The following is a 27,714-nucleotide window of genomic DNA, read 5'->3' on the forward strand; positions in this document are numbered from 1 at the left end:
TCTGTCTTCTCCTATGTCTTGTTCTCCCAGTTTGATTCCTATGTTTCGAAGTCCAGCTAATTAGTGAAGGAAAGTGGTATGGATGTTTGGAGCTCAATCCATCGAATTCACTCGCTTCTTTGCGCTGCGTTGTAGCTCTTAGATTATTGGGAGGAGGTCATTTCGAATGTTTTGTAATTTGGAATCGTTTTTTCTTCAAGGCACGGCTTCTTGAATCGTCTTTGTCTTGTAGAATGGTTGTCATCTGGAATCTAACTAAATAGTTAGTTAAGAAGACGCGTGCTTTGTTTGGTTTTGATCTGGAATTTCACTATAAGATAAGATAAGAGTGAAGTGCTTTGTTTGGGCAATCTGCCTCCCTAAATCTAGTGGAGGTCCCGGTCCCGCCGCTCCTGTTTGTAATGGGGCCGCTTTGTGCCAAATGTGTAAGTTGTTTTTTCAATCCGTTCTAACTGTAATAAGAGAAGAGGGAAGTCCGTCTAAAGAAATTAGTGAAGGAAAGTGATATGGATGTTCATTAGTTCAGTAAAGTGTTAGTAATGTTGCTGGGAGTAACCCTTTGATCTGATCTGTCTTTGTACGTGTTATCTTGCGAGGCTGTCAGGTTGGCTTGTGAGGATGGGGAGAAAGCGGGCCGAGAATCTTATGTCAAAAGGACCAAGGATGATCTTTTCGGAAAGGAGGAGTAGGAGGAGTCAGCTTATTCTATAGATACTGTAAAAGCCAACTCATGTTTCCACTCAATTTTCATTACGAAGATGTATCACGTCAAGATCCGTTGCTCAAACCGAATCACGCCAACGTTATGGAAGTTCCTGGATCGTGTGAAATAAGAGTAGTACCAAAGGCACCCTATAATTTCATAATAAAAAATGGAAAATTGGCTATGGAGATTCCGCGCGGTCAGAAATTCATACAGACACAAAAGGGTTCGACAGGAAAGTCCTTTCGATCTAATCCATTCTTGGGGTCAAATAAAGACAAAGGATATGTAAGTGACCTAGCACGACAAAGCACTCTCCGAGGGCATGGAATGTCTAATTTTTCGGTCAGAATCTCGACAGTAATGTCTCTGTTAGATTTTCCGGTCGAAATACGGAAAAACTCCATTCAATTCTCGATGGAAACGGAGTTTTGCGAATTCTCCCCGGAACTGGAAGATCATTTCGAGATCTTCGAACATATTCGAGGGTTCAATGTGACTATTATCACTTCGGCCAACACACAAGATGAGACTTTACCACTGTGGAGCGGTTTTTTGCAAAAAGATGAGGGGGAAACTCAGTAAGATGTCGTAGAAGCGAAATAGTAGAGATCACAAACGTAGATTGCTCGCGGCTAAATTTGAATTGAGACGAAAGCTTTATAAAGCCTTTTGTAAAGATCCCGATCTTCCTAGTGATATGCGGGACAAACATTGTTATAAGTTGTCCAAGTTGCCAAGAAATAGTTCCTTTGCACGAGTCAGAAACCGATGTATTTCCACGGTCGCCCTCGTTCTGTATCTGAGTTCTTTCGAATTTCTCGTATCGTTTTTTCGTGGATTAGCATCTCGAGGTTCTTTGATGGGCATAAAGAAATCGTTTTGGTAGCAACCACCAAACCAATAGAACAAAGAAAGGTTAGCTCCGCAGCTGGTCCACAAGCAAGGTAAGTAAGCCCATTACCAGCCGGCTCCGGACCGAAAAGTAACGTATTGAACCCTTATCTTGGATCGGAGATGCGAACGGGGCGGGAATCGAAGTGGGGGACCTCTCTACCGCTTGTGTCTATTTCCTGTCAAGTATGCTCCCCATACATAGACTACGTACAGGTAGTACTCTTGGAAAGAAAGATATAATGCGTGAACATAACATTAAGTTACGAATGTAACTCCCGACCACTCTTCTAAATATACTAAGGCGGAGAACTCTTGTTCATTGGAGCGCCGTAGTGCGGAGGTTCTTCCCATCATGGAAGTCCGAGTTGGGACTGAGCCTTCCGAATGATAATGCTTTGTTTCGTTGGAAAAACCAACGCAAATCTCATATTGACTTTCTATCGCCCTACTTCTAAGGATAGATAGAGAGAGTTACTTTATGAAATTATCTCCCTTCTAAAGCAGCGCAAGTCGGCCCCCCCAGAACAAAGCCCCTACTCCCGAGAGGTATAAATGACTCGACTAAAAGGAGAGGTATTTATTACTCGAGCACTTGTTGCGAGAGGTCCAACGTAATTTATTACTCTTATAAAAGAGGGAACTCGACTGAAAGGAGAGGTTGTTTACATACTCGACTAAAAGGAGAGGTCCAAATGGACTTCCGTGAATTACAGTGATCCAGTCTCACGGATATGGAGCTTCGCCGGAGATGGCAGGGCAAAACCTGATGGACCTTTTTTTTTCTCAAGAGGTGATTTCGAGAATCAACCAACCGACGAGACTAATTCGAGGATGTGTTAAAAGAGAGTCTAACCGCCAAGGCAAGTCCCATGGATAAGCCCAGCCTCCCTCTCGTTTCACTCTCGTTTCACTCTCGTTCCTCTCCTTACAGTCGAGCTCCTTTGTTCCTTCGGATCTCTCGCCCAAATGAAATGGGATGAATCCAATCAATAAGCTTATTGATTGATTCAGAGCGCAGCGAAGCCAAATTCAATCAAGGCAAAGGGGGGCTTACTTTTCCTGACGCTGAGTCATCCTATTCAAATTTAGCTATGCTAATGTAACAGGAAAAGTTTTCACAGATGATATGGATCCCAAGAGATGAGCGAGAACCTCCAATTGCTTAAGGATCGCACTCCGCTATCCCGCTTGGTGGACGAGATCTTCTCTCGGGTCATCCATCCTGGGTTACTGAAGGGTTGTCCGACTGCTCGGTGACCGAATCAGAGAAGTTTTGACCGCTTTCTCTTCTCTCCAGCACTCTCGGACTGATCATCCAATCCATCTTGCTGCGACAAAGCAAGCTTAGGAATGAATCTCAGAAATTTAGGTCTCTGCCCGCTTGAAAGATTCTTCTTTCCTCTTCGGTGAAAGAGGGCAAAAGTGTGTAGGAGAAAGAATTCTAAAAACGTCGACGCTTAATTCGCCCCCTCCATCCTTCAAACAAAAGTAAAAGAAAGGCTCAAATATCAATATATATATATTTGAGGATATTTTAGGGCCCTAGAACGCAAAAAAAGGTGGGTGAACAAGAGTTGTCACGATAGGAAAGAGAAATGACTATAAGGAACCAACGATTCTCTCTTCTTAAACAACCTATATCCTCCACACTTAATCAGCATTTAGTAGATTATCCAACCCCGAGCAATCTTAGTTATTGGTGGGGGTTCGGTTCGTTAGCTGGTATTTGTTTAGTCATTCAGATAGTGACTGGCGTTTTTTTAGCTATGCATTACACACCTCATGTGGATTTAGCTTTCAACAGCGTAGAACACATTATGAGAGATGTTGAAGGGGGCTGGTTGCTCCGTTATATGCATGCTAATGGGGCAAGTATGTTTCTTATTGTGGTTTACCTTCATATTTTTCGTGGTCTATATCATGCGAGTTATAGCAGTCCTAGGGAATTTGTTTGGTGTCTTGGAGTTGTAATCTTCCTATTAATGATTGTGACAGCTTTTATAGGATATGTACTACCTTGGGGTCAGATGAGCTTTTGGGGAGCTACAGTAATTACAAGCTTAGCTAGCGCCATACCTGTAGTAGGAGATACCATAGTGACTTGGCTTTGGGGTGGTTTCTCCGTGGACAATGCCACCTTAAATCGTTTTTTTAGTCTTCATCATTTACTCCCCTTTATTTTAGTAGGCGCCAGTCTTCTTCATCTGGCCGCATTGCATCAATATGGATCAAATAATCCATTGGGTGTACATTCTGAGATGGATAAAATAGCTTTTTACCCTTATTTTTATGTCAAGGATCTAGTTGGTTGGGTAGCTTTTGCTATCTTTTTTTCTATTTGGATTTTTTATGCTCCTAATGTTTTGGGACATCCCGACAATTATATACCTGCTAATCCGATGTCCACCCCGCCTCATATTGTGCCGGAATGGTATTTCCTACCGATCCATGCCATTCTTCGTAGTATACCTGACAAAGCGGGAGGTGTAGCCGCAATAGCACCAGTTTTTATATGTCTCTTGGCTTTACCTTTTTTTAAAAGTATGTATGTGCGTAGTTCAAGTTTTCGACCGATTCACCAAGGAATGTTTTGGTTGCTTTTGGCGGATTGCTTACTACTAGGTTGGATCGGATGTCAACCTGTGGAGGCACCATTTGTTACTATTGGACAAATTTCTCCTTTGGTTTTCTTCTTGTTCTTTGCCATAACGCCCATTCTGGGACGAGTTGGAAGAGGAATTCCTAATTCTTACACGGATGAGACTGATCACACCTGATCAGTGAAAAATTCTGACACCAATCATTTACATATTACACCAAGAATTGACAAGCGGATAAGTTTTCTAGTTTGCTATGTTGATATAGCTTAGATAGGGAAAAGATAACTCCACTATAGAGCAGGGCTGTACTTCAAAAATCAAAAAGGGTCCCTCTCCCCCCTTTTTTATTAAAAAATCAAAAAAGAGGCCCCGCCCCCCAAGGCCTAAGGAAAAAACCTCTGATAAAGAAAGAAAAAATATAGAACTAACCTTTACACTATAACCATTAAGTCAAGTTATTAACAATCCTATACTAAGAGGAGAATTCGGATCAGCTCGGGCGGGGAAGAGGAGAGGCGAAGAAGAAGACAATAAGCACTCAGATTGGACCAACCTTTCATTTAAGGTTCGTCATTATCTTTTCAATCCTGACTAGAATCAGGCTTCTCTTGAAAAAAGGTAAGGAGTTATTCGATCTAATATGGTATTAATCCTAGCGCCTAAGTCACCCCCGCAAGGTAGGAAGAAGATAAAGGAGAAAGTGAACGGAGGAAAAAAAGGCGATAAGCGAACCGGCGGGCGGTAAAAACCACAAAGAATTTATATAGAAAAATAGGTACTACCAATATGAAATTAAGAAAGACATATATACCTGAAACAAAATTCTGTAATGACTATGTGACCATGAAGGGAGTAGTTGATTCGCGTTCCAATTCATTGGCAAAATCCGGTATAAATATAATAATATAACGGGATCGTCGTCTTGACAAAGATGAATAGAAAGAGTGCTTTTGTTTTTTTAATGGTAACAAACAATTCTTATTGTTTTTTTTTCTTCGAAGGAAGATCTTTCTTTGAAGAAAAAAGGTTTCCATTTTTAATAGATTGTTTGTGGTTGTACCTTTACTGCAAGAATATAAATGACTCGCTATTCACTCGAGGTTTCTGGGTCATAATGTAGGAGAGATGGCCGAGTGGTTTAAGGCGTAGCATTGGAACTGCTATGTAGGCTTTTGTTTACCGAGGGTTCGAATCCCTCTCTTTCCGTACCTTTACCTAATTCACCAACGTTACCGACCGCGCCATGTATAAAATACCAATCGAGACCTCTAAGAGTCAGACCTTGATTTTCGATTAAAGATAATCGTTGCTTCGCTATCCCGATACCAAAATGGGAAGATCTCCCTTCTGGGTTGGTAGATGAATTGTTCTGGGTAACAGGCGGTGGACATCTTCGTTGACAGATCTGAGTTATCGACTTGGTCATATGCCCTAAAGTTACCCTAAGCCCTCGGGGCTCCATCCGAACCTGTGACTCAACCTTCTCTTTAGCGGAGGAGAATAGTTCCGAGTGAGTGTGCTCCCGAACCAATGATTTGTATACTCTTTGCCCCAGGTACCAATACCCATGTCTTCCTGCTTCTTTTGATTCTCTTACTCTTATGAAATAAAAGCAAAGCACACCGCTAAACAAAAAGCTGGTATTACCAACCTTCTCAGAGGTTAGGCGATTCATTGAGTCGATCAGTCATCTTTTTCCCAAGACAACTTTATTGTGTGTAGGCGCACAAAGGAAGATCGTAGAATCAGGATTACTCGTCCACTTTCATCGCCTTTTGTTGATCCGTGTCATTCTTGCTGCTTCATTCAATTATTCTTTATTCCTCCTCTCACTTGGGCGAAACACTAGAAACGGCCATTAATTTACGGATCGGTCATACAAGGAGCATACCTACGAATACTTCGGCGTGTGCTGCATTCGAGTGGTTAACAGCATACATCTATTCCCAAATCCCAACGGAGATAGATAGTATCCTTCTGTGCTATCCCCTATATCCTCGTAGTAGGGTTGAGGGCAGCGAAGTCTCCCGTTTATCCTGTCTTTTTCTCTTGGTTAGTGTGTACTACTTCCCAACGTATCTTATATAGAGACATTGGAGGAGCCTGATCTTCCATCTACGCAGAAGAGATGCTTGAGTTCTTTCATCCGCGAAGGCGGTGTGCTCAAATAAGTTAGTTTGTTACGAGACTATCAGGTCCACCAGGATAATTCGAGGTGGATAGCCCTGACTAACAGGGGACTAAGATTAGAAAGCATCCACAAGAGCGAAAGAGCGCTTTTATGTTTGTTTCGCTAATCTTATAGATTGGAAGTTTGCCCAGCACAGAGTAGTAGGGTTATGCTTTCGAAAGTATTTTCGGAGTATAAGGGAGGTCCATCTTTAGAGATCTGAATGAAAGTTCTGAGCTTAATGGATTCCCGGAACCCCAGGACTTTAGAGAGTCCCAACCCTAAGAAGGCTTGCTCGGGTTGAAAAATGTGATGCAGCACAGACAGAGGTGCGATAGTAAGTCAATTGATCAAGAGAGGTGGTAGCTTCTGGTCTCTCAAGCTGACAATGGTAGTCTAGATAGATATAAAGTTCTATGCTGTTTGCTTGCTCAAGGCTAGAAGCAGGAGTCTGTTATTGATAGCTCCCGTTGTCATTGGCTGTTCCGCCCGTGGTCTTTCAGATAGACGTTAAAAATAAAATTCTTTTCATCCTATCCTCCTGGCTACCAGTATATGGAGATGGTTTGATTCTGAGAGTTGAGGAACACCAAGATTTGATTGACATCATCTACGGCTTTGCGCCAATATGAATTATGAATATAGGTTAAGTGAAATCTGACAACCAGCACACTGCTTGATCTCATTAGCAGCTCCGGCGAAGCAGCACAGACCAAGGTAAGCACAGGATAGGCAGTATCTTTATGAAGTCTCGTAAGGCTCAGATCTTTAATAGAAGTAAACTTCAGGTCTTTGTTCTAATAAATAGCCATCTTCGTCCTCAATGGCAAGAAAGAAAGGCTGCTAGGAGTAAGTGGGAAGTGCCAGGGTAAAGCCCCTGATGGATCGATCAACGGATTCTGCAATTTCATCTCTTTCATAAGCGATGAATTCTTGTTTAGCCTTAGTTGGGATTTGGACTCAGAAGCCGAACACAGTTCTTAGATCGATTAAAAGCCTGCCGCTTATCGACACTCTTTTTCTAAGGATCTTAGGCAGCGGTTGAAGTTACCAGGGATGGAACCATAGGTGCTTTAGCAACAGCAACTCGACTATTAGAACATGCGTACGTGAGGAGCAACTCGAGTGAAGAAGCAAGTTATGGTGTATTGTCCAATGTGCCCCGCTTTTCTCCATGCTGAGGACTATTCGACTTGTGAGTCAGATTCCGATTTAGTGGAGGAACTTCCTTTTGAAGGCACCCGAGAGCCTATATAAGATTTACCAATTTCCTCAGCTAGATGATCAAAGTCTTGGATGCAGGATGGCTCCAATCTGACAGATGTGGCACCAAAACCTAAAGATTCCTTTACTAGGGTTTGGTGGAATGATAGCCCAAAGAAGATGAGTTGGGTGGGAGTGTGCTGCACAAGCCAGCTCCAAACAAAACTCTAGATCTTCTGGATTCAAGTGATTCTTTTCCACTTGGGTGACGACGTTTTACTTAGTAGTGTATGGAATCTCCAAAAGGAGTGTGCTCAAGAGCAAGCAGGAAGGAGTATGCAGCACACCTTCGAAGTGAGGCTGCTAAGCAAGTGAAGAGAGCAGGTGAACAGGTGAAGAGCACAGACCTTGAGTCTTTTGATTAGTGAAATGATAAGGGTACTCGACGAGTTTCAATTTATACTATGGAAATCCTATCGGGCATACGACCAGAAAGTAAGAAGCAGGTCTTCCTGGTGAGGCAGCTTTTTAGCCCGAAACTTTTTTAGCTCTAGCAAAGCAACCTCCTTTTATAGTTTATTTCTGGCTGGCCTGTCGGAGTCCTATTATTGTAGATGACAAGGAGCTATATAATCCCTCTTCTTTTCCAAGAACAACGACATGCTCTTAGATCTGGAAGGCTAGAAGAGAGAGTATCAACTTGGGTTTGCGGATGCTAGCTTGGCTTCGAATCGTTATGGAGTGACGATGTTGTGTCGGATAACCGAGAAAGGGACAAGGTGTTGTTCTAGGTGTGTGCATTGTGCTGAGGGATTGGGAATACTCGCTCTCTTTTGTGTGCTGATGATAGTGAATGCAGATGAAGATGAATCTGAGGATTCGTTAGGCATGATTCGTTGCATGGTCAGGGATAACAGAAGAAAGTGACACAGAGTCTGATTCATTAGGTCGATGTCGAAGGCAAAGATGTTGAAAAGGAGGACAGGGCTATGTGTGAAACCCTAAAGAGAATTTTATTCTGGAAAATGAGAACACAGCACAGAGCTACGAAGTCTTATAGAGAAGCTAAAGACAGACATCGAAATCAGCTAAGCTTTAGACAGACCTAGACACGCAGCTCAAGCTGATAAGGATGCTGAACTCAGGAACAAAAGAACTAGACAAGATTCTGAACAGTCAAATAAGAAGAGTGAGAAAGTCAGGTCTAGGATATCAAGGCGTCTCAAATACAGAATGTATTCGTCAAAGGAAAGCAGAAGGAGCAAGCATACGTATCAGAAAGAAAAGAAGGCCACGCTGTAATTACTGATTCTTACTGCTACGATTATTTTGACAGATTGGATGCGCTCTACGGTTGACGTAATCAAGCATGGATCAAAAGGACAGATCTATATGGGGCTCACAGTAGTGTGCTAAACACCTATAGACGGAGATACAACAGAGATGCAGAAAACCTGATTACAGAACTCAAGCTGTAGTGAAGTCTGAGTGCGCGAGTGATTTTTTGAGATGAAGGAGAACTCAAATGCATGTGATAGGAGTGTGCTAAGATGAGAGTATTCCCTGTTTGATAGTGGCTGTTCCAGACATTGTTGGGAAATTTACCCAATATTCTTTCGTGTGATGAAGATGGGAATTAGACAATAGGAATGCAAGAAAACTCTTTTTATATTAGGAAAGGGAATCGACAACACTTAGGTCGTCTGACCAGTTCTCCTCCACTTTGTTGAGATCTTTCAGAACTTCTCGGATCCAACGATGTCGTATATCGATTGAGCGGGAGTGCAAGGTCGAATTCTTTGCTAAGTGAATAGCGCTCTGGTTATCACATAGATATATTTATCTTGCTTTACTCCCAACTCAAGCAAGAAGTTCTTCATCCACAACATCTCCTTGCAAGCTTCTGTGGCAGCAATTCTGCTTCAGTCGTGGACAAAGCTGTAGTTTTGATTGCCAGGAAACAGCTCCTCCTGCAAAGGTAGTTATATACCCTAAAGTTGATTTCCTAGAATCTTTGTCGTCGGCAGCACACCACATCGGTATAGCCCATCAGCTCAAGCTTCTCATTACCAAAGCATAGACAACTTTTACGTAAATAGTGGAGGATCCATTTGCAGTCTGGATTGGCTAGAAAGCGACTCACAACTGCATAGGCGATATCTGGCCTTGTACACACCACGGCATACAGAAGACTGCCTACTGCAGATGCATATGGGGTAGTCTTCATTTCCTCCTTCTCATTTGTTGGACTTTGTTCCGAGCTTAATTTGAAATGTCCAGCAAGTAGGCTTTGCCTTGTGTATATTGAATCTCTCCACCCAACAGATCGTTCTTAGGATAACAGGTTTCTCGATCTATCACGAGTGATCTTCATCCCAATGTTTTGCTGGCCCCACTTTCATGGCAAAGCACTTGTTCAAATCTTTCTTTAGAGCGGTTATCTTGGTGCGGTCATGGCCCACAATCAATCATCGACATATAGCAAAAGTATGAGAAAGTCGCCGCTAACGTACCTCTTTATGAAGGCACAATGGTCATTCATGGTTTTCTTGAAGTATCCGCCATAAAGGAGTTCCTTGTACCATTGTCTTGGGGCAGCACATTGCTAAAAAAGAGTCCAAACCAAGTTCTCCTTGTCTGCGACCTTAAGTCCTTCAGGTTGCTCCATATATATATATCCTCTTCTAGATCACCGTGGTGTGCTAGGAATGCCGTCTTGACATCGAGTTGTTCAATCTCTAAGTATAGAGCAGCTGCTAAACCAAGAACAACTCGGATGGAGAACATCTTTACTACTGCTTCGCTACCTCCGTCAAACCCTCGTAAAAGACCTCCGTCAGAGGAGGTTGCTAGCGCTAGGGGGTTACTTCGTTGGCGCAGCACTTCTGGTTAAGCACCACTAAAGGGCCTCTCTGATAGATAATCTTGCTTGGGTGTGATCCACTGAAAAAGAAGAAGATTGAGTTGCATTCTTGCGATTTAATGCTTTGATCCATATAAGCCCATTAACAAGCAGTGTGCTTTGTTTTTTAAAGAAGCAAGCTAGAGGAGAGGGGGCTTTTGGGATAATTATGATACTGAGCCCAGCCCAATGGAAAAGCCTCCGAGTCCAAAATGGAATTACTGGGGAAACGAATCCAAGAAAGCCCAAAAACAAAAGTGGTCGTGGAGAAGGGGACTTATTGTACTGAAAAAGTTATTGCTAGTGCTCATTTACTCTATACGCGTCTTAGTGGACTGACAGAGTGAGCTGGAAAGGTTCCGTCTTTCCGGGAAAATTCAAGAGAGCTAGCTTCGGTCTTAGCTCACCTAAGAAAGGACGGAGCTGTCGAGTAAGGATTGGCCGAAGTCAGTTATGTACCTGGGAATCAGCCAATAAAAAATAGACAAATAAAAGCGTGATCTGAGTAGGCAGAGCTAAATAGTGCACGTAGGGTAAACGAGGACTCTGGTCAGCTTTGAGCTGTCGAGTAAGGAGTGACGGGCCTTTGGAAACCCGAGAAAAGCGGGGGAGTACTCTATACAGTGCGTTCTATTATTGCCTCTTATTCCCGAGGGAGTGGTCGTAATTAAGCCGCGTGGCAATACCCGCCAAAAAGGACTCTTTTATTTTTAGGGGCGGGGCCTTTATCCAGGGGATAATTATTCAGCGTACTTAATTATTCAGCGTACTAAATTTAAGGTTGTTCCATCTTTTTTTCCGGGAATCGTGTTACGTAAAAATACTAATTAAGTTAAGATAATAATACTAATAATAAAGGGCTGCTTCGCTAGGGCCTATAAATAGCAGCTTCTTGTAGTCTGTATTTGGCATCGACAAGAAAAATGGATCTGGATATGATTGCAGCTAATCTCAAAACCATTGAAGACCAACTTCAAGAGCTGGAGGAGGAAAAGCGAGATTATGGGCATGCTCTCGGCCGATTTTTGCAGCACCCTCCAGCTTTGTACCCGGAGCTCGTAGGCCAGCAAATGCAAGAGTTACGAAACCACATTCGCCGTCTCGAACAAAGGATTTCTGGTCTCCTAAGGGTGAAGGAAGCGTTAATTGTGAGTGGTGCGAGTCGAGTAGCTCTAGCTTTCAACCGCGACCCCCCGGGAAACTAAAAAAATAAAAGAGTCCGCCAACTTCCTATATCGCTAAAATTTAAAATAAGGAGTCCGTCGACCCAAAGTCTTGTATGCTTGCTCTATGTCTTTGGTTTATGTACTATGTTCTTAGTTTCCTTTTTAATGGTGTGTGGCTGGTCTACGGTGTGTGTAGGCTTCCTATTTTATGTATGCTTGTAATGCTTCTGCTTTGTAAAATATTCCTTTTAATATCCGGTCTTCATCTTCCTTAGATTAGATGCTACTTCCTTCGTCTAACGCACTGCCCCACAGATAATCAAAGTCTGTAATAGCGGACGATTCTATCAAACCCTAAAGTAGAAGAAAAAGTAGAAGAAAACCTACGAAACCATAAAGCTTTCCTCCTGTTTGGTAACAAACAGAAAGATACCATTGATATCATTGGACACTAAAGGGTAAAACTTTGCTTTGTGCTGTTCACATAGTCGACTGGGAAGTATACCGGAAAATCTCATTAATCTTAGTATGGAAGAGTTTTCTTTTTACGAAGCGAGAGGAAAAGAGTCACCGGCAAAGTCTTAACTAAACCCTGAAAGCCTCAATCTTCACTTCCTTCAAGGCCTTCTCATTAGTAGGGGCCGATCTGACTCTGCAGTGTCGCTAAGCAGAATCTTCTTTCCATCCGCTAATGGACCTATGCTCGACCATCAACTCTGACATCCATAAGTAGATTAGGAGGCATCTTCTCTTTCCTTGTACGTTCCAGCTCGCTTCGTCTGCTTCAGAAAGAAGGTATAAAGTGTATCTACCTTCAACAGCACATCACTACATACCAATATTAGCCCTAACATCTCGTTAAGCCACCCACACCGAGATCGACAGTCAAAGGAAGAAGGAGATATTTCCGGTTACAACTCAAAACGACACTGTTTCACTAAATGAACCAAAACTGGACCAACACAAGGCTCAGCTCTCCTATGACTACAAGACATAAGCCCAAGACGAGTTTTGTCTACAAACCGAAGCCCAAAGTCTCCTCTGTCTTATTTATCACTTAAAACAAAACCAGAGCTGAAGCCATGAACGTACAGCGACGTCATTCTCTGCCACAGTACAGCGGCTCAAATCCCACTTCTAACCGTTACCATACGCTCCAAGCTTTAGAGATCTGCTAAGATGAAGACACGTAGCATTAGAGAAGGCTTCACCTCAAATTTTGTATTAAAAACAGGGAAACAATTATTAAGAGATGTTAAGCCGAAATGAAAGAAGAAATTCATAATCTTTCCTTATTGAGCATTTATTACCTTTGCTTACAAAGGGAAGACCCTCTTCAAAGAGAGTGCAATGACTTTCTGGTGAGACTTTCCGTTTCACAGTTCCTGAATCAACAAAGTTTTCCTTTTCTCTTCGATTTGTTGAGTCTCGGATCACTTTTCTTCCTCAACAATGGCGAAACGGAACTAGAAATCGAGAAAGAAGAGATCGGCATCACCACCAGTTTCACCTGAGCATACTCTGCTCTGGAAGTAACCTTACCTAGTGGATCAAGGTTTTCTACAGCTTAGATCCTCCCCAGCACACTCCAATGGTTTGTGTTGCCGATCGCAGCTTCGTTGTCTCAGATTCACCAGATAATGTTTCTAGCCCTTATTATCTTCGGTGATCATCCGGGTCTGGCTCAACTCTTAATGGATCTAACTATGCTGGACTTTGTATATGTTGACTGAAGCGCTCTTTTATTGATGGTAGTCTGCCTCGTCCTAGCCTAGATGATCTTATTATAAGTTATAAGATCTGGGTAAGGTGTAAGAGTATGGCGAAATCCTGGATTATGAATACTAGAGATATCTCGATCTTATATATGCAAGATACGGCAACGGAAGAAATTAAGGAAAAAAGGTTCTAGCTCTCAAGTTCCAGTCTGAGCTACTGAATGATCCAAAATGAAAAGAAAGATTTTTAGCTTTAACCAAAGAATAGACGAAAAAAGAGGTCCGAAGGTGCTTTAGCAACGAGACTGATACCTCCGTCAAACCTACGTCGGGGAGGAAGCAGCAAATCACTTGAGGGAGATCCTTCTTCAGCCACTAGGTCAGGTGCAGAAGTCTAAGTGGAGTACCGGCAATTCGTTTTCAAACGTAGGAAAGGTGCTGTCCAGCACACAGCTTTTCTTTTTACCTTTATTCCTAAGAGCAAAAGAAGGTAAACGACAAATCACACTCCTATGCTTTGCTTGCATTAATTCTTGGAATTGCTGGGGTGGCATGACCAGAGTAATCTATGCCCTCGCTCTACTGCTTATGTTCAGATTCCTAAGCTGGCAGAATTCTATCCTAAAAATTGCTTCACCAGAAAGTAAAGTTCTTTCCGTTCCTGCTTTTTCTTCGAGTTGAAGGAGCCTTTGGTTTCACCGTTTTACGCTTTGAACCTGGACCTGCTTTCTTTCTTCAGCACAAGCGCACACTCCCAGCGAAGTAGCCCCCGCAGCCTCCCGCAGCCCCGTAGCCTCCCGCAGCCTCCTTTAACGGAGGTTTAACGAAAATAGCGAAGCAACCCTAGCGAAGCAACCTACTTTGACGTAGGTCTTTGACGAGGGGCTTTAACGCGGGTTTGACGAAAGTAACGAAGTAACCCCTTGAGGGTGTGGGCTTGAGTAAAGCAGCAAATTTGTTTCACTAGCAAAGCAATTGTCCGAATAAAGCGTCTCATCTTTATCACAAATGCTACGAATCCAGAGACTTCCTCTGCATCATCATCCTCGTCTGTTTCGCTCTCGCTCCAAGCAAACCAATAAGAGAGTATTCACACATTCAGCTTTTGTGTGCCCCTAGCGAAGCAACCTTTGCATTAAAAACATTTAAAGTCTCTTCTCTAAAAAAGGGCAGTGCTCAGCTTTGCCATATCCCTACACTGTTGTTCTCCCTTCTTTGACACACGATCACGATTTGTTGTTGTGTTCTGTGTAAAAGGGTTTTTCCTACTTTGTCCATTCTTCTTTACTACTTTGCCAAAGTTTCTAGCAAGCAGTGTGCTGCCGATTGAATCTTCAATATCTCTCTTGTTGTCTTAGTGTGTGCTACAGCAATGCTTTTTCTCGGACTTCTCAGTCTCCATTTCATACGCTTGTAGGTGACCTACAACAACATCAAACGCAAGGGTATCTGTGTCATTCATGGCTTGCGAAGGGCTGCTTCGCCGGGAGTGTGCTACAGAACAAAAGCTTTTTGACTTTTGTCTTTGTCTTTCATTTTGAGCAGCATTGGCAAAGCACAAATGAATTGTTCAATGGTCTCTCTTTCCTCCGTAAAGCCAGCAGCATATCAATACGAGATCTCTTTACACTTGTCAACCCTTCTGTAGGATATCCCAAGCATCTTTGGCTGATTCACCCTTGAATGTGTCACTTGCGATTGCTGACAGTGCTTTGCTGTTATACTTTCTACTTTTTCTTCTCAGCGTCTGTCCATTTATCACTATCCTTTTCTTGCCCTGCCGCTTCTACTCCTTTCACCCTTTCTCCACAGCATACCATGCGTCTTCATAAATCCCTCGGTGCATCTTCACCTTCTTTTATAGTTCCCTTTCTCAGATTGGTCGATGCACAGCAATCAATTCCTTAGATTCCCGCAGTGTGCTGATCCTCACCTGTTGTAAGTAGTCTTGGTATTTGGTCGGTAAGTAAAGGTACGGAAAGAGCGGACAACGAATGAAAATCTCTGAACGTGATACGTAATAAATGGGAGAAAAATATGGATGAAACCCCTTATCTATCTTTCCTTCGGCAAAAAAAGTTTATGAAGCCATCCTCGCCTCGGGGATAAGAGATCTTTCGATTCTGGAGAGTAAGCTTCAAGCTCAAGATCTCATTTGTGATCTTCTTCTTCGCGAACCTAATCTCAAGTGAACATTTCTTATTGAATTCTCAATTTTCGTATAAAAATACCTGCCTTTCATTTTATTGAAGAGAAAACCTCCCCCCATTTGAACGAAGTCTCTGGCCTTCCCCGTTATGACTTTAGAGTATCTCTCACGTCTTATAAGTCACTTAAAAATGAATGGGCGGATAGGACCACTCCTGCTTGCTCTTGGCCTTGGCTGCTTAGAGACATTCCTTTAGTTCGTCTTAGAGAATAGAATTAGGAATTTTATTTTCGTCTTCTTGTAGGTCAGTCATCTGTTCAATCAGGAATTCCATCTCTTCTTTGCTTTCTGGTACCGGTTTGAGTTCCTTTGTTCAAATAAATATCTACCCATGTCAGGCTTCCCTTCCCGGTAGTACTTTCGTTCTTCTTCTGTCTGAGGCAAAGGCGAATCCCTTATACTGTATACGGTCGAGCTGGCTTGGCTGGTACATCAAGCATATCGGCATATTGCTTGTTCGGTGTGGTACACATATCTGTCAATGTCAATCAAGTAATAGAATTCATTCCCACTGTCTGAAGAAAACGTGAAGAATTGCCTGTTTATGAGCTTGGAAGACCCGTTGAAGTCCCCGAATAAAGGGGAAAAGGCTATAAGTAGGCCGTTTGCTATTGCTAGAAGGGCTGCTCGCCTTTATACGGCTTGGCTTCGCTATCGCTCCTATGTAGTGATCGGCCTCAAAAGTGGTATTCCTGCCATACAAGCCTATTTTTTCTAGTGCTAGAAGCTTCGCCAGAAGCAAGCAAGACGAGGGAGCGGAGCTTCGTAGACAAGGCTCGTTACGTACTTGACTGACGAGCTGTCTACTAAACGAGCGTTAGAGCGAGCGAGTTAAGCCTCTAAAGTTTGATAGCTCTTCCCCCTCCCCCCCCCTCCCTCACCTTACTCTTCAATTTCCGCTTAAGCTTCCCCGGTTTGGGGGATTAATTGATTGGATACCCGAGAACCATAATCTTTCCTAGGAACAGCTTCTACGACGATAGATAGGGGTCAGCTTTCTTTGGCATCTATGCCCCCTGCCCTCCAAACAGTATGGGAGCCTTTCAGCTCGTACTGCTCACACTCCTAGATCTTCACGGCACCTCCTCCACCATAGTGTGAGCTGCTCCCAGCGGAGAAAAGCAAGGCCTACTTCCTAATTAGCTTTCAACAACGTCAACAACACCACGAAAAAAGTAAACAATGGTTGCCCACTAATCTGATCATAGGTGAAATCCAATCCCTTCGCTTCGCGCCAGGCTTTGAAACCGTAAGTCAGGCTCCTTTCGCCTCTCCTTACAGTCGAGTCACGTCAGTACCTCTCAGAAGCGAGAAAGCGAGCAGCAAGCTGAAAAAAGGGGAAAGTGGTTTTATAAAGCAAAATAAGCTAAGGGGGCTGGCTAGGAATCGCAAGAATTGAGAAGGGTGGGAAAGACGGGTTCGGTAATGGCCGGATTAGCAGGAGGAAGGTCTTGAAGAGCCTGAAACAAAGAAAGGTGTACATAAAAAAAGAGGCTGGTTATGGCCTTTACTTGATAGGACTCATTTCCCATCCCGGGAAGAGGGGATAAAAAAAACCTTGCGGAAGCCCTGCCCACCCTTCTGGATCCCTCATATTTATGATTCCAGGCTTCCCGGACTCGTAATAGACGGCTAAGAACAAGAAGAGGGTCAGTAGTCTCTGCCGTTGCAGGTCCTTCTCCTTCCGCTGAGACGGCCCTCTTTTTTTGTTTGTTCACCGCGGCACGAAATCGAAATCATGAAGAAGCTGGAATAACTCAGAAAGAGAGTGGTGCCTAGCCGTTGAGAGCGTCTATTATCTTTGTAGAGGAACAGTACGATCTTGGACTGGCCCCCTTCGCATGACCTAGAAAGATCAAGAAGTCCATGCTACTATAAGGCCTCTAAACTCCTCCCTCAGGACACTATTGCGTTGCCCATGGGGACGGGGTAGCCCCGACTTCCATAGGTCCTTGGTTCGACCTCCTAATGAGAATTAAGGTCCTTGCGCGGGCGTCTCATCCCTAAGACTTGCTTGCTCTGTATGGAGTGCCCTGTGGTTCCTCGAGTGCCAGCCGCAGAGAGGAATGCCATCAACTAGGGCGCTATTGGCCACTAACCACTCGCTCGCCAGCCGCTCGGGCTCCGCGTTTCAAGTTCGTTATCCTAACCGTCCCCTCTGCTCCACCGGGTGCCTGGCCCTTTCTTCTATCTTATCTACTGCCTTGCTCCTCGGCTCCCTACAGCTCCAGCCGCTCGCTGTAATAGCTTGCTTCTCGGGTGGCTCGCACCCCGGGTGGTGCGGCTGAGCCAGAGTGGGCTCAACAGTCGGCCTATGTTTCCGGGCGCACGCGTAAAGGCATGATTAGTTCCACAAATCTCACTGCACTGACCATAGTAAACTCCTTCTCGTTGTACCAAAATAGAGATTTGATTTAAACGACCAGGTACAGCATCACATTTGACACCTAAGGAAGGTACAGCCCAACTATGAGGTACATCAGCAGATGTTACAATAATACGTAGATGAGTTTTGGCTGGTACAACCACTCTATTGTCCACTTCTAATAAACGTGATTGACCCAATTCTAGATCTTCTTCTGGAATCATATAACTGTCAAAAGTGAGTGACTGCTCATCGGAACTGTTATAGTCAGAATACTCATAAGTCCGATACCATTGATGTCCAATAGCTTTGATAGTAATGGCTGGATCTACTACTACCTCGTCCATTGAGTATAAGAGAGCAAATGATGGTATAGCAATGAACATCGAGATGATACTAGGAAAGATGGTCCGAAGAATCTCGATAGTAGTTCCATGAACAATCCTTTGCGGGATTGCATTTTTTTTATAGTGGAAATGCCATAAAGCGCGAACCAAGATCCATAATACGAAAACCAAAATCAGAATGAGGAAGAAAAAGATATCGTGATGTAAGTCTATTATTCCTTGCATTATAGGTGTAGCTGCGTCTTGAGATCCTAATTGCCATGGTTCCGCTGCATCACAAGGAGAAATTGTGAGGAATAACCATTTTAGAACAATCATTTTCAAAGCAAAGGTTCCTTCATTTTCTGCTCCCCCCAAACAAAGAGAGACTGATTCTGACTCTCCCAATTAAGGAAGACGGAAATGGCTGGTGCCGGTTGGTCCAACCAAGAAAAAAGAGATGGGAATTTGGGGCGTAAGATTCTTCTTCTTCTTACAATATTTTGAGTTAGATGAACAGATCACTCTCCTCTAAGCAGCAGTCTTCTTATATACGAAACCAACATCCTTATAATACTACTAGGCCCCCACCACACTGAATTATGAACTTTGCGCCTCCAGGAGGGTCAAGGCAGAATTCTATTCCTATCTCCTTCGTCTGGTCGAGAAGGGACTCTGACTCTTCTATTACTACAGTACAGAGGATTAGTCCCATTTTTTCGTCACGATCGATCCACGTCCGGGCTTAGAAAGCTAGCTTACTAAGGCGAAGGACCGCTTTTTATTGATTGCACGAGCTAAGAACAGATCCACAATCTATTATCTAATGAATATTCATTAGATAGCTAATTATCCTTTGCCTAGCTGCCCATTGCTAGAACTTCCAGCGCTAAGGTGGTTGGTGTGGTAAGGCAAGGCAACTCCTCTTTCCTACGCTAAGCGCAAAAGGCACTCGAAGGAGTACTGGGACCAACCATCACTACCATAGGGTTATAGTGGTAAATCCTGCCACCTCAGACTCTTATTTTCCCTCACGTGTCAACAAGCAAGTTGGGGTGCTCTCCCTTAACGTGGTAGGGCTCTGTTTCAGGTCTTGACGTTGGCCTGATTAAAAAAGGCATCCTCGTCGCAGCAAAGCCCGTGTACAATGCTCAAAAAAAACTGAGTCAAAAACGAGACTTTCACAGGAATAACACATCTTTCTAAACAACAACGGGTTCTAATAAATTAAGCCTTGTCATGGCTGGTTGGGGTTAAAATTTCATAAAGGTGGGTAGAGAAGGCCGCAGTAGATTCTTCCGACCGAGTCCCAGTGGCAGAGTCTTGAGGCACGAATCCAACGGCAGGGGAATCAGCGGCTGATCGCGATTCATCAGTCGCAATTCTCCCAGCAGCTATCCATTTTAGTTCACCAGTCCATTACTGAGCTGTGATTGCATAGGTAATAGAGCAAGCTGGAGCGGAGGCAGCAGAGATGAAGGTGAGAACAGGGGGGGTAGGAGTAGGGCACCTAGTTAGTTACAGTTTGCCCGAAGCATCGTTAGAGGCATAGGCAGTCAGAAATCAAAATCGTGGTCGATCTTTTTCAGGCTATCGAATCAGCAAGGGTTTTTGAATAGTCAAGGCTACTCGATAAAGGATGGCTGGCATTCATCAGTACGTGTGGATCCGCCGTAGGGGTTGGTTCAGCCACTCGACGACCGGCACTTGCCATTGAAAAACCGCTTAATCGTGCTTTCTATTCCTATGAATAAAAGAAGAAGATAAGGATGGGTAGTGATACCAATATTCACTCAACGCCAAAGAAAACTTCTAAAACAAGGTCAAAACTTCACGGATTTCATCAGGATTAATAGTCATAGGAAAGGTACACTCAAACGAAGAAAAGATCTTTTTTGCAAGGTCACCATAGTTCTATTTGAAATTCGACTTTTTACTACATTACTTCCTGAAAGTGTGCCCGTGCCCTCAGAGGGGAAGGGGTTTTGGAATAGGGGTAGGAAGGACCTTTTATGGGTATAATTCATGTTCGGTCCTCCACTCAACAAGCCACTGGATTAGCTTCCGGCGGAATCCGCTTTGAAGGCCTTGGCCTTCCATTGAGACAAGAGATGATTCACGCTGAACTAGGATGCTTGGAAATTGCGTACTTTTTTTCTGACACCTGGCACAAAGAACTCGAGTGCCGCCTGCTACTACAGTGTATTAGAGTTCGAGCAACAGATAAAGGTTCGAGCTAAAGCTAATTCCGAGTTTTCGCGGGAAGAAGTACGGTTTCGGACAGCTCATGATGAACTATTGAATCCTTCTCCATCCGAATCCGTCTCAGTTCCAGGTATTGAAGCGAAAGATGACTCGACCGGAGGAAAAAGCCACTCGGGGATCAATTTTCCACATCAGTCTAAGTGGTGGAGGTATCAGCCCTGGCATGAAGGCCGGAGATTAGAATAGAATGCTGACTTCTAGTTTTTAGACGGGTAGGAGATCGGGGAAGTCTTAAAAGTGAGTGCATCAGTCTTATCCGATTACTTAATAGAAGTCAGTCAGTCTCATCTTTGAATTGCTGAGAGGACTTAGGAGAAGCTTATTCGTGACTATGAGCAAAGACCCGCGGTAGTGATGGCTACAAGTGGGCTACGAGACCAAGGTGGGGTTGCTAGACTGAGTCAGAGGAGAAAGAAGTGGAATCAACGGGAAGACTTCATTGCGAGAATCAATCATATGGAGGTAGGATTTCCTTCTTCCTATGGGAAGCAAGTTAATAATGTATCGGGTAAGGCCGGTCTAGGTACATAATAGTTACATCATAAATGAGTGCTCTTCGTTGAATTCTGACTTTACGGGCAGTTAGAGGAAATACGTTTTCATTGCGTAGATCGAGGCCGTAATGCAAGAAGACAAGGACTCCTTGAAAGGAAAGAGATTACAAAAACTGGCGCTTGGCTGTCAGGCGCAACCCTTTTACTTGGTTTCCTTGTCGAGTCAATTCGTTCTTCCAGTTCTGCAAGACTGGTTATGTCGCAGAGCTGCAGTTTTCCTTTTTCTTGTTTTTCGCATAAAAGCTGTTGCTGTAATAGAAAGCGCATACAAGCTAGCACTGACAAGTAAGCCTGCTCACAATCGCATCTATTATTAAAGCTTTCTTTCGTATAGAAATATCAGCTGTGACTATATACTGGCTAGTTAGAAAAGCAATCCGGCACGTAAGCAAACAGTCCTTTCGACGCTTAAGCATATCAGCTCTTCTCACTATCTTTGTATCAGCTGTTCTATCATTCCTTACTGAAAGTCCGGAATAAAGAAAGCGCGGTTACTGGTGCTGTTACTACTCTTCCTAAAAGCCCTGTTGGCGCATATCGTGGGAATGAAAGCAGTTCCTAGTAATTCCTTACTTCGACGACTGAAGGTTGTTGTCGATGTTGCAGTTACTGTCGCAACATTCGCTGCTGATCTATATTCAAAAAGATTGTGTACTAATAGAAGCTGTTCCTGAATCTAGCTTAGTCGCATTTCTCTATCCGCATGTCGTCCAGTGGGAGTGGGAAATTCCTGACTTCAAACCCCTGCCTCTAAGGCTAATGCCCTAACTAGTTGAACAGCTTAAAAGACCGCCAGGAGCTCTAGTTGGAAAGGACTTGCTTATTTGCTCTCCTAATTTGGAAAGACGAAAATATGTGGTTTGGTTGGTTGTTGACCAACGGAAAGCATGGGACAGTTTTATATTGAATAATCAAAATTGTTTGGGCCGAGTTAAGTAAAGACTGGCTTTACTTAACTCTACCTATAAAGATCTCTCACTGCACACTTTCTATATATATCTGTCTCCATCCAATCAAAGACGTCCATAGCAGCCTCCGCTTTCTTTTCTGAAGCGGCTTTTTCTCGATACGAAAGAAAAGGCCTAGCCTGCATACATATATATACAAATAGCATTACATTAGCTGTTGCTTGCTGTATCTTACTGATGTGCAGCAAGGGAGGGTCAGCCGGAAACATAGGCCGCTTTTCAAATGCAAATAGGTGCCCCTTTGGCTGCTCCTCTTATTCCATTACCGATTGCTTCTAGCTAGGGATAATAGGAAAACCTCTCTCGTGGCCCTTGCCCATCCTAAAAAAGCCTTGTCCAAGTCCTCTTTCCGTAGAAGCCTTGGCAAGTAGTCTCCTACCAAAAAACTCTCAATCAAGCCCTCACACCCCTACTTGGTTAAAACCCCATTTTCCCAAACCTATACCTCTAATAAAATGGGGCATCCTCTTATCTTGTTCGTATTCTAGTTAAAACCTCTTCTGATAGGTAGGTTCCTATCCTTTATCTATCAGTAAATGGATGAAATTCACTCGTCAGAATCACAATATACGACGTAAAATAAGGCCACGATCGCTGCATCTTAAATCGTTCGTTCACTCGAAAGTCTTCTCTCTACGCTAAAACGCTAAATCATTTGGACTCTTTCACACAGGAATTTCAGTGAATAAGGAAGTTCCTTTTCGGTTTTGCATGCCAGCAACTGCTCTATTTCGTATCATCCCATCCAAACCTATGCGCTATTTCACTAATGATCATGTAATTCCTGAAAAAGGCAGACCCACATACGAGAGCCTGACCATGCACCGAAATAGAATGACCTATAAGGCTTTTCCTTCGTTATCCGAGTGTCGTGGTGGAAGCATTAATGTAGCGCCCCTGGCCTAACCCCGGAGGGCTCCAAGGTGTGGTAGGCAATAGAACCCCTGTAGTTCGAGTTGGAAAGCAAGCAGGAAAGCGCAAAGAGCAAAGCAAAGAGTCAAAAAAGCAGGATCAACATTTGTTACGAGGCGTAATTATGTAAGGAAGGATTTAGAATACCGAGCTGGGGTTTTGGTGCCTTAACTCGTATAATATCGGACAAACAAATAGTTATCCCTCGGCGCTTGAAAGACAAGAGTTCGATAAATTAGTTGCCTAATGTTCTGGTAAGAATCACGAGTCGAAGGTTCAAAGAAAGAGTTCCTTCTTCCGGACTTGAAGCTGGAGTTTGTTGGAAAGTGCGGGCGATCTAGTGCATTTTTCTCATAAAGACGCATGAGGGCAGGAAGGACTTATTAGGCTTATTAGTCTTAGTCCGTTCCCGAAGGGTAGTTCCTTGCGTAGTGCAGCTAGGGCTAAATATCCGGATAGAGGCCATTCCTTAGCACAAGCGCTAAGCGATAATAATTCCTTTTGCAGTGTCATCTTTGCCTCCGCCTCCAGCTTCACCCTCTCCTTTCAGTCGAGTTACTAAATAAAGTACCTCTTCCCGCTCGACCAAGTGAGGTGCATCTTCCGATTTCTCCTCTTCAGCCCGCCGCTTCCTCAACCACGGTCCCTTCTCATAATGCCTTAATTTAATGACGGCTACTTCCCTGTTACTCATACAGTCGTCCTCTACTGTCGAAGCTGATGCTACACCAACTCCAACAGCGCCTTCTCCAACGGTGCCGCCGTCATCATCTACATCGACTTATGAGAGCGTACCAAGCCTTCCTCTTGTTGTCGACTTATCCGGTTGAAGCTGCATCCATCGTCCCACCTCAACCATCTCATTGCGTCATTCTCAGCCTCCGTCACAACATCCTATACTTACTCGCTCCCGTGACGGTACAAGAATCGGGATCGACTCTTCAGAGAAGTGGAAGTACAAAGGAAAAAACACTGGAAGGAGAGGTAGTTTACTGGCTAGAGAGAGTCAGAAAGCAGTTTAGTAAGGTAGTTTACTGGCTTTCTTCCTTTCTTCAATGCTTGAGGGACTTCTTTACCGTCTAACCTAGCTAGCTCAACGAACTCATGTGGACACTCCTCAGCCCGAGAACCTCAAATACACATTAAGATGTTGACCCGTTTTTCTTTTCTTTGCTGATTCCTCTCAATGAAATTTGCCATGTTGCACTAAGTTACTTACGGATGTATGCATGCAGTCCGGGAACACTTTGGGGTGAACACCCATCCGAACGAGTAGAGTCAATAGTTCAGCATTTAGGCTGTAACATTTAGCAACAAAAAAGTCTTTAACCCAACAAGTGCTCTCCGAACCAAGCTAGATAGTCTCCTATCACTAGGCTCACCAACCTACCTGGACTTTGATTCTTATTATTCCTACCGGATATCAAAAACATAAGGATTGTTTCCAGCCATGAGTTCCCATATGACATAAGCGCTATTGGGTGGGCCATTCCATCAAATCTTTGAGAAGGGGCCCAATCTCGTATTTGATGGTTGGCGTGGCGATAGACTTCGCTTCTACGACTGCCTCCCCAGCCGTTACGTTGCAAACACTGAGCGAGAACGGTAAAGGGCGCACAAACTATGTCGTTGCGGGGGAATGCGATTCACCAAGCTGGGACAAACTAAGCCGTCCGGGGTTGGTGGGGCGGATTAGGAATGCGAAGGCCTTTACTTCGAAAGGAGACCCGCCCACTATTACCACGAAAAAAGCCCTGCCCTTTTCCTTCGCTACTAGGAAAGTAAGCAACCTCTATTAGCGCCGGACCCTGAGTCGAATTGATCGTGTCATGTGCAACGTCCAATGATGGTTTCATTAATGTCCATAGATTTAGACTCCTTCCCCCTTCCCTACTACGAAAAAGATCGAGAGGAGCCCGAACCAAACCAAGAACGAAAACGGAAGCCTTTCGATTCGCTCCCCATTCTCTCTTAAATAAAGCTCGCCTCGAGCCCTGGGCAGGTCGGCCGGGTCTTTCCCTGTTGTTCTGTTTCCTGTCACGAGAAAAACGCACGGAAGAGGTATGCCCAGCGCGCGGAGGATCTGTTAAGAGTGTCTCTTGTCTCGGTAGGGAACTGTACGATCTTTTCCCCTATTATATTGAATCAATAAAAAAAGAGGTCAGTGCTACGGGCCCCTATTGCTTGTTTTGTTTGATCCAATATTGACCGGGGACGAGCCCCGACTTCCATAGGTCCTGGGTTTGACCCTCCCGTAGTGGGTCCTTGCTTTTTATAAAGCGGAGCGGGGCCAATTTCTCGTACTTGCTCCGTGTGCCCCCCTTTCGTCGAGTGCCCACTGGACTGTTGGCCTACCAAGTACTTGCCTGCTGCTCCTGCCGCCCGCTTGACGGGCGGAGCACTCGTTATCCTTACGGTCTGTTCTCTCTGCTGAGGCCCCTCCCATTGCTCTAGCCATAAGCTATGGCAGCTCCGGCTCGCAACCACGGGGGCCCGCCCCGCGGGGCCAGAGTGGGCTCAGCAGTCAGCCTTCATTCGAATGGAACTAGGGGTCTTTCGCTTTTGCCGGATCTAGAGAGATACTACGAGTCCTCCGTCCCAGATTCCATCGCCGCGGCCATCTGGTTCACCGGTACTACCAAAAAGTCTCATGCTTACATTACTGTTATTGATGGTTTGATTATTTTAGACTACGAAGACCTCGGTCGTGCTTCTGGTTTCCATTCCCATTAGAATATTGATGATAAATCTCCTCGTGCTCTGCCATAAGAACTTGGAGTCCGTATCATGGTGAAGGTAAGGTAACGCTTGTGATTCTTGCTCAAAAAACAGACCGAACGCGTTCGAGTTATTGGCTCGTCCGACCCGGCAGCATTCATGAGTCGCTCGTTCAACTGTCCCTCGGAGACAGGGTCGAGAAGTACCATGCATGGTTGCCCTCTGTCCTTTATTTCTCTCGGTCCCACCCAGAAGAGAGACGGGCTTAGCAAAAAAAAAGTGAGCGCCCCTGCGCGAGCCTTTATTAGTAAAGTAAAGCTTTGGCTCCCTAAAGACTCAAAAAATGAATCAAAAAAAGGGGGGACTTATGCAACGGGCTATGCCACCCAAACCAACTGAGGGAAGTCGCATCCGTCCCATCGCAAGCACCTACAATGTCATGATCACATAGGTTTACCCTTTTTCTTTGGTAGTTCAACGGACGGTCGCCCCTCCAACAAGAAAAGGTATAAATATGGAAACTTCTCTGCCATTTGAATCGGAGAATTTATGGAGGAAATCGGGTTTTAAATTTCCAGAAACCACACGATTATATAGCCAAAGGGAATAGGCCGCACCTAAAATCATCCCAAGCGCTGCTAATGTGGCTACTAAGCTATTTCTTTGGAAAGCTCCTACTAAGATGAGAAATTCCCCGATAAAGCTGCTAGTACCAGGTGAACTCATATTGGCCAAAGTAAAAGAAAAGAAAATGGTAGAGAGATTCGGCATGGTGCTCACTAAACCTCCGTAATATCTAACAAGTCGAGTCTTATGTCGGTCATATAAAACACCAACACATAGAAAAAGGGCTGAAGGAACCAGTCCATGACTTAACATCGGTAGAATGCTACCTCCAATTCCCTGTATGTTCGATAGAGCGAAAGATTTCTCCCGGAGTACGCCGATTACCCCCCGAACCGTACAAGATAGTTACCACCTATCATACGGCTTTCTAACATCACTTATTTTTCTGGTCGTTCCGCTCTGTCGATCGATGGTAGTATAAGAGATCTGTAACCCCCCCTGAAATTATTTACATAAGGGTTCCTGCTTCCTACCCATAGTTAGCATGTATCTCCCCGGGTCATATACTTGAGTATCACATCGTAGACCCCCGCCCAACTCTATCTTCCTTATCAGTGAACCGGAACTTAGTGCGTAGGTACTCTTCAATGCAGCGTGGACGAGACGACGTCACATACTACGATCACGTACAAAAGTCTTGCCCTTCAGCTCGGCAATATGGAACCTATCACTCCCGCCGTTCCTTTATGAGGTCTTATCGGGATAGGTAGGCCCAAGCCTTTCCTTTCCCACCGACCGAGCCGGTAGTTCCTCACGGCTGACAAATAAGAGTGACGGCCGTAAAAGAAGGGCACCGGCCCCATTCCCCCCTCCCCCCATCCTCTTTCTTTTCTTTCCTTCTCGAGAAAGAGAAAGAAGAGAAGAAAGGATTTCTTCTCTTCTTTCATGTGAGAACGGCCCTTTCTTGTATCGAAAAGTTTTTCGTGCTATACACCACGTTGAGAAAGTCCAACCTCCTTATATGTACCGTACCTTTTTTTTTTTTTTTTTTTACCTCGAAAGGGGGTCCTCCTTATGATGCTACGGTCGGCTGTCCGAAGTGCAAGGGGTAAACTCGGACTCGGATGGGATAGGATTGTGCGTTCGGGCCCTTCGGGTGTCATATTTTGGCCGAGTTTACCGTACCCCCCGCCCTTATGTTAATGTTAGGCGACCGTAATCTTTTGTTACGTTCCACCGGCTGTTACGCCAGAAAGAAAAGGTTCCACACGAGCTCTCGTTCTGCGGCGTGGGTGGCAGGACCAATAGGGGATTGGCTCCGGGATAGGGTCAAATCCGCAGGGGTCATGCAAATACATAGGCCCCTTCCCTTCTCTTTTGGATAAATGGAGTGCTTTCCGATCTACGGTCCCTCGGAACAAAGGGTTAGGCAGGTAGTATGGGCCCTCTGACTTCCAGCTATGTGCTTGTG

General features: G+C 44.3%; 7 protein-coding genes, 1 non-coding gene and 1 pseudogene across 8 annotated transcripts; 4 read left to right on the forward strand and 5 right to left on the reverse strand.

Moving 5' to 3' along the window:
• The first annotated feature begins 730 nt into the window (after positions 1-730).
• LOC147948270 (Ribosomal L5P family protein) lies at positions 731-3,098 on the forward strand. Its single transcript, XM_087480535.1, has one exon. The coding sequence runs from the start codon at positions 731-733 to the stop codon at positions 1,286-1,288; it is 558 nt and encodes a 185-aa protein (XP_087336661.1). The 3' UTR covers positions 1,289-3,098.
• Positions 2,077-2,674, reverse strand: LOC147948271 (uncharacterized; annotated as a pseudogene).
• Positions 3,099-3,195: 97 nt separating the features above from the next.
• Positions 3,196-4,884, forward strand: LOC109128186 (cytochrome b). The gene has a single exon (XM_087480526.1). The coding sequence runs from the start codon at positions 3,196-3,198 to the stop codon at positions 4,375-4,377; it is 1,182 nt and encodes a 393-aa protein (XP_087336652.1). The 3' UTR covers positions 4,378-4,884.
• Positions 4,885-5,319: 435 nt separating this feature from the next.
• On the forward strand, positions 5,320-5,406 carry TRNAS-GGA (transfer RNA serine (anticodon GGA)). The gene has a single exon. It is a non-coding gene; the product is annotated as a tRNA-Ser (tRNA).
• Positions 5,407-7,416: 2,010 nt separating this feature from the next.
• On the reverse strand, positions 7,417-8,057 carry LOC147948272 (uncharacterized). Its single transcript, XM_087466009.1, has 2 exons — positions 8,037-8,057; positions 7,417-7,800 (listed from the first exon to the last, which is right to left on the reverse strand). The coding sequence occupies exons 1-2, from the start codon at positions 8,055-8,057 to the stop codon at positions 7,555-7,557; spliced, it is 267 nt and encodes an 88-aa protein (XP_087322135.1). The 3' UTR covers positions 7,417-7,554.
• LOC109131731 (uncharacterized) lies at positions 8,046-8,630 on the forward strand. The gene is given in 2 exon segments (XM_019242905.2): positions 8,046-8,352; positions 8,384-8,630. Coding segments are annotated over 2 exon segments (282 nt in total). The 5' UTR covers positions 8,046-8,187; the 3' UTR covers positions 8,501-8,630.
• Positions 8,631-11,803: 3,173 nt separating this feature from the next.
• LOC147948273 (uncharacterized) lies at positions 11,804-12,291 on the reverse strand. Its single transcript, XM_087466013.1, is given in 2 exon segments — positions 11,804-11,985; positions 12,075-12,291. Coding segments are annotated over 2 exon segments (267 nt in total). The 5' UTR covers positions 12,160-12,291.
• Positions 12,292-12,770: 479 nt separating this feature from the next.
• On the reverse strand, positions 12,771-15,345 carry LOC104773614 (uncharacterized). Its single transcript, XM_087480553.1, is given in 11 exon segments — positions 12,771-12,852; positions 12,952-13,026; positions 13,109-13,201; positions 13,672-13,753; positions 14,076-14,134; positions 14,137-14,200; positions 14,203-14,295; positions 14,375-14,423; positions 14,651-14,781; positions 15,084-15,157; positions 15,160-15,345. Coding segments are annotated over 11 exon segments (840 nt in total). The 5' UTR covers positions 15,206-15,345; the 3' UTR covers positions 12,771-12,778.
• A 796-nt stretch (positions 15,346-16,141) lies between these two features.
• Positions 16,142-23,599, reverse strand: LOC147948274 (cytochrome c oxidase subunit 2). Its single transcript, XM_087480530.1, has 2 exons — positions 17,899-23,599; positions 16,142-16,551 (listed from the first exon to the last, which is right to left on the reverse strand). Exons 1-2 carry the CDS (start codon positions 18,596-18,598, stop codon positions 16,469-16,471), a joined length of 783 nt encoding a protein of 260 aa, XP_087336656.1. The 5' UTR covers positions 18,599-23,599; the 3' UTR covers positions 16,142-16,468.
• Between the last annotated feature and the right edge of the window lie 4,115 nt (positions 23,600-27,714).

Source organism: Camelina sativa, chromosome 2, assembly GCF_030686135.1.
Source record: "Camelina sativa cultivar CO46 ecotype springtype chromosome 2, ASM3068613v1".
In the NCBI taxonomy this organism is placed as follows: Eukaryota; Viridiplantae; Streptophyta; class Magnoliopsida; order Brassicales; family Brassicaceae; genus Camelina; species Camelina sativa.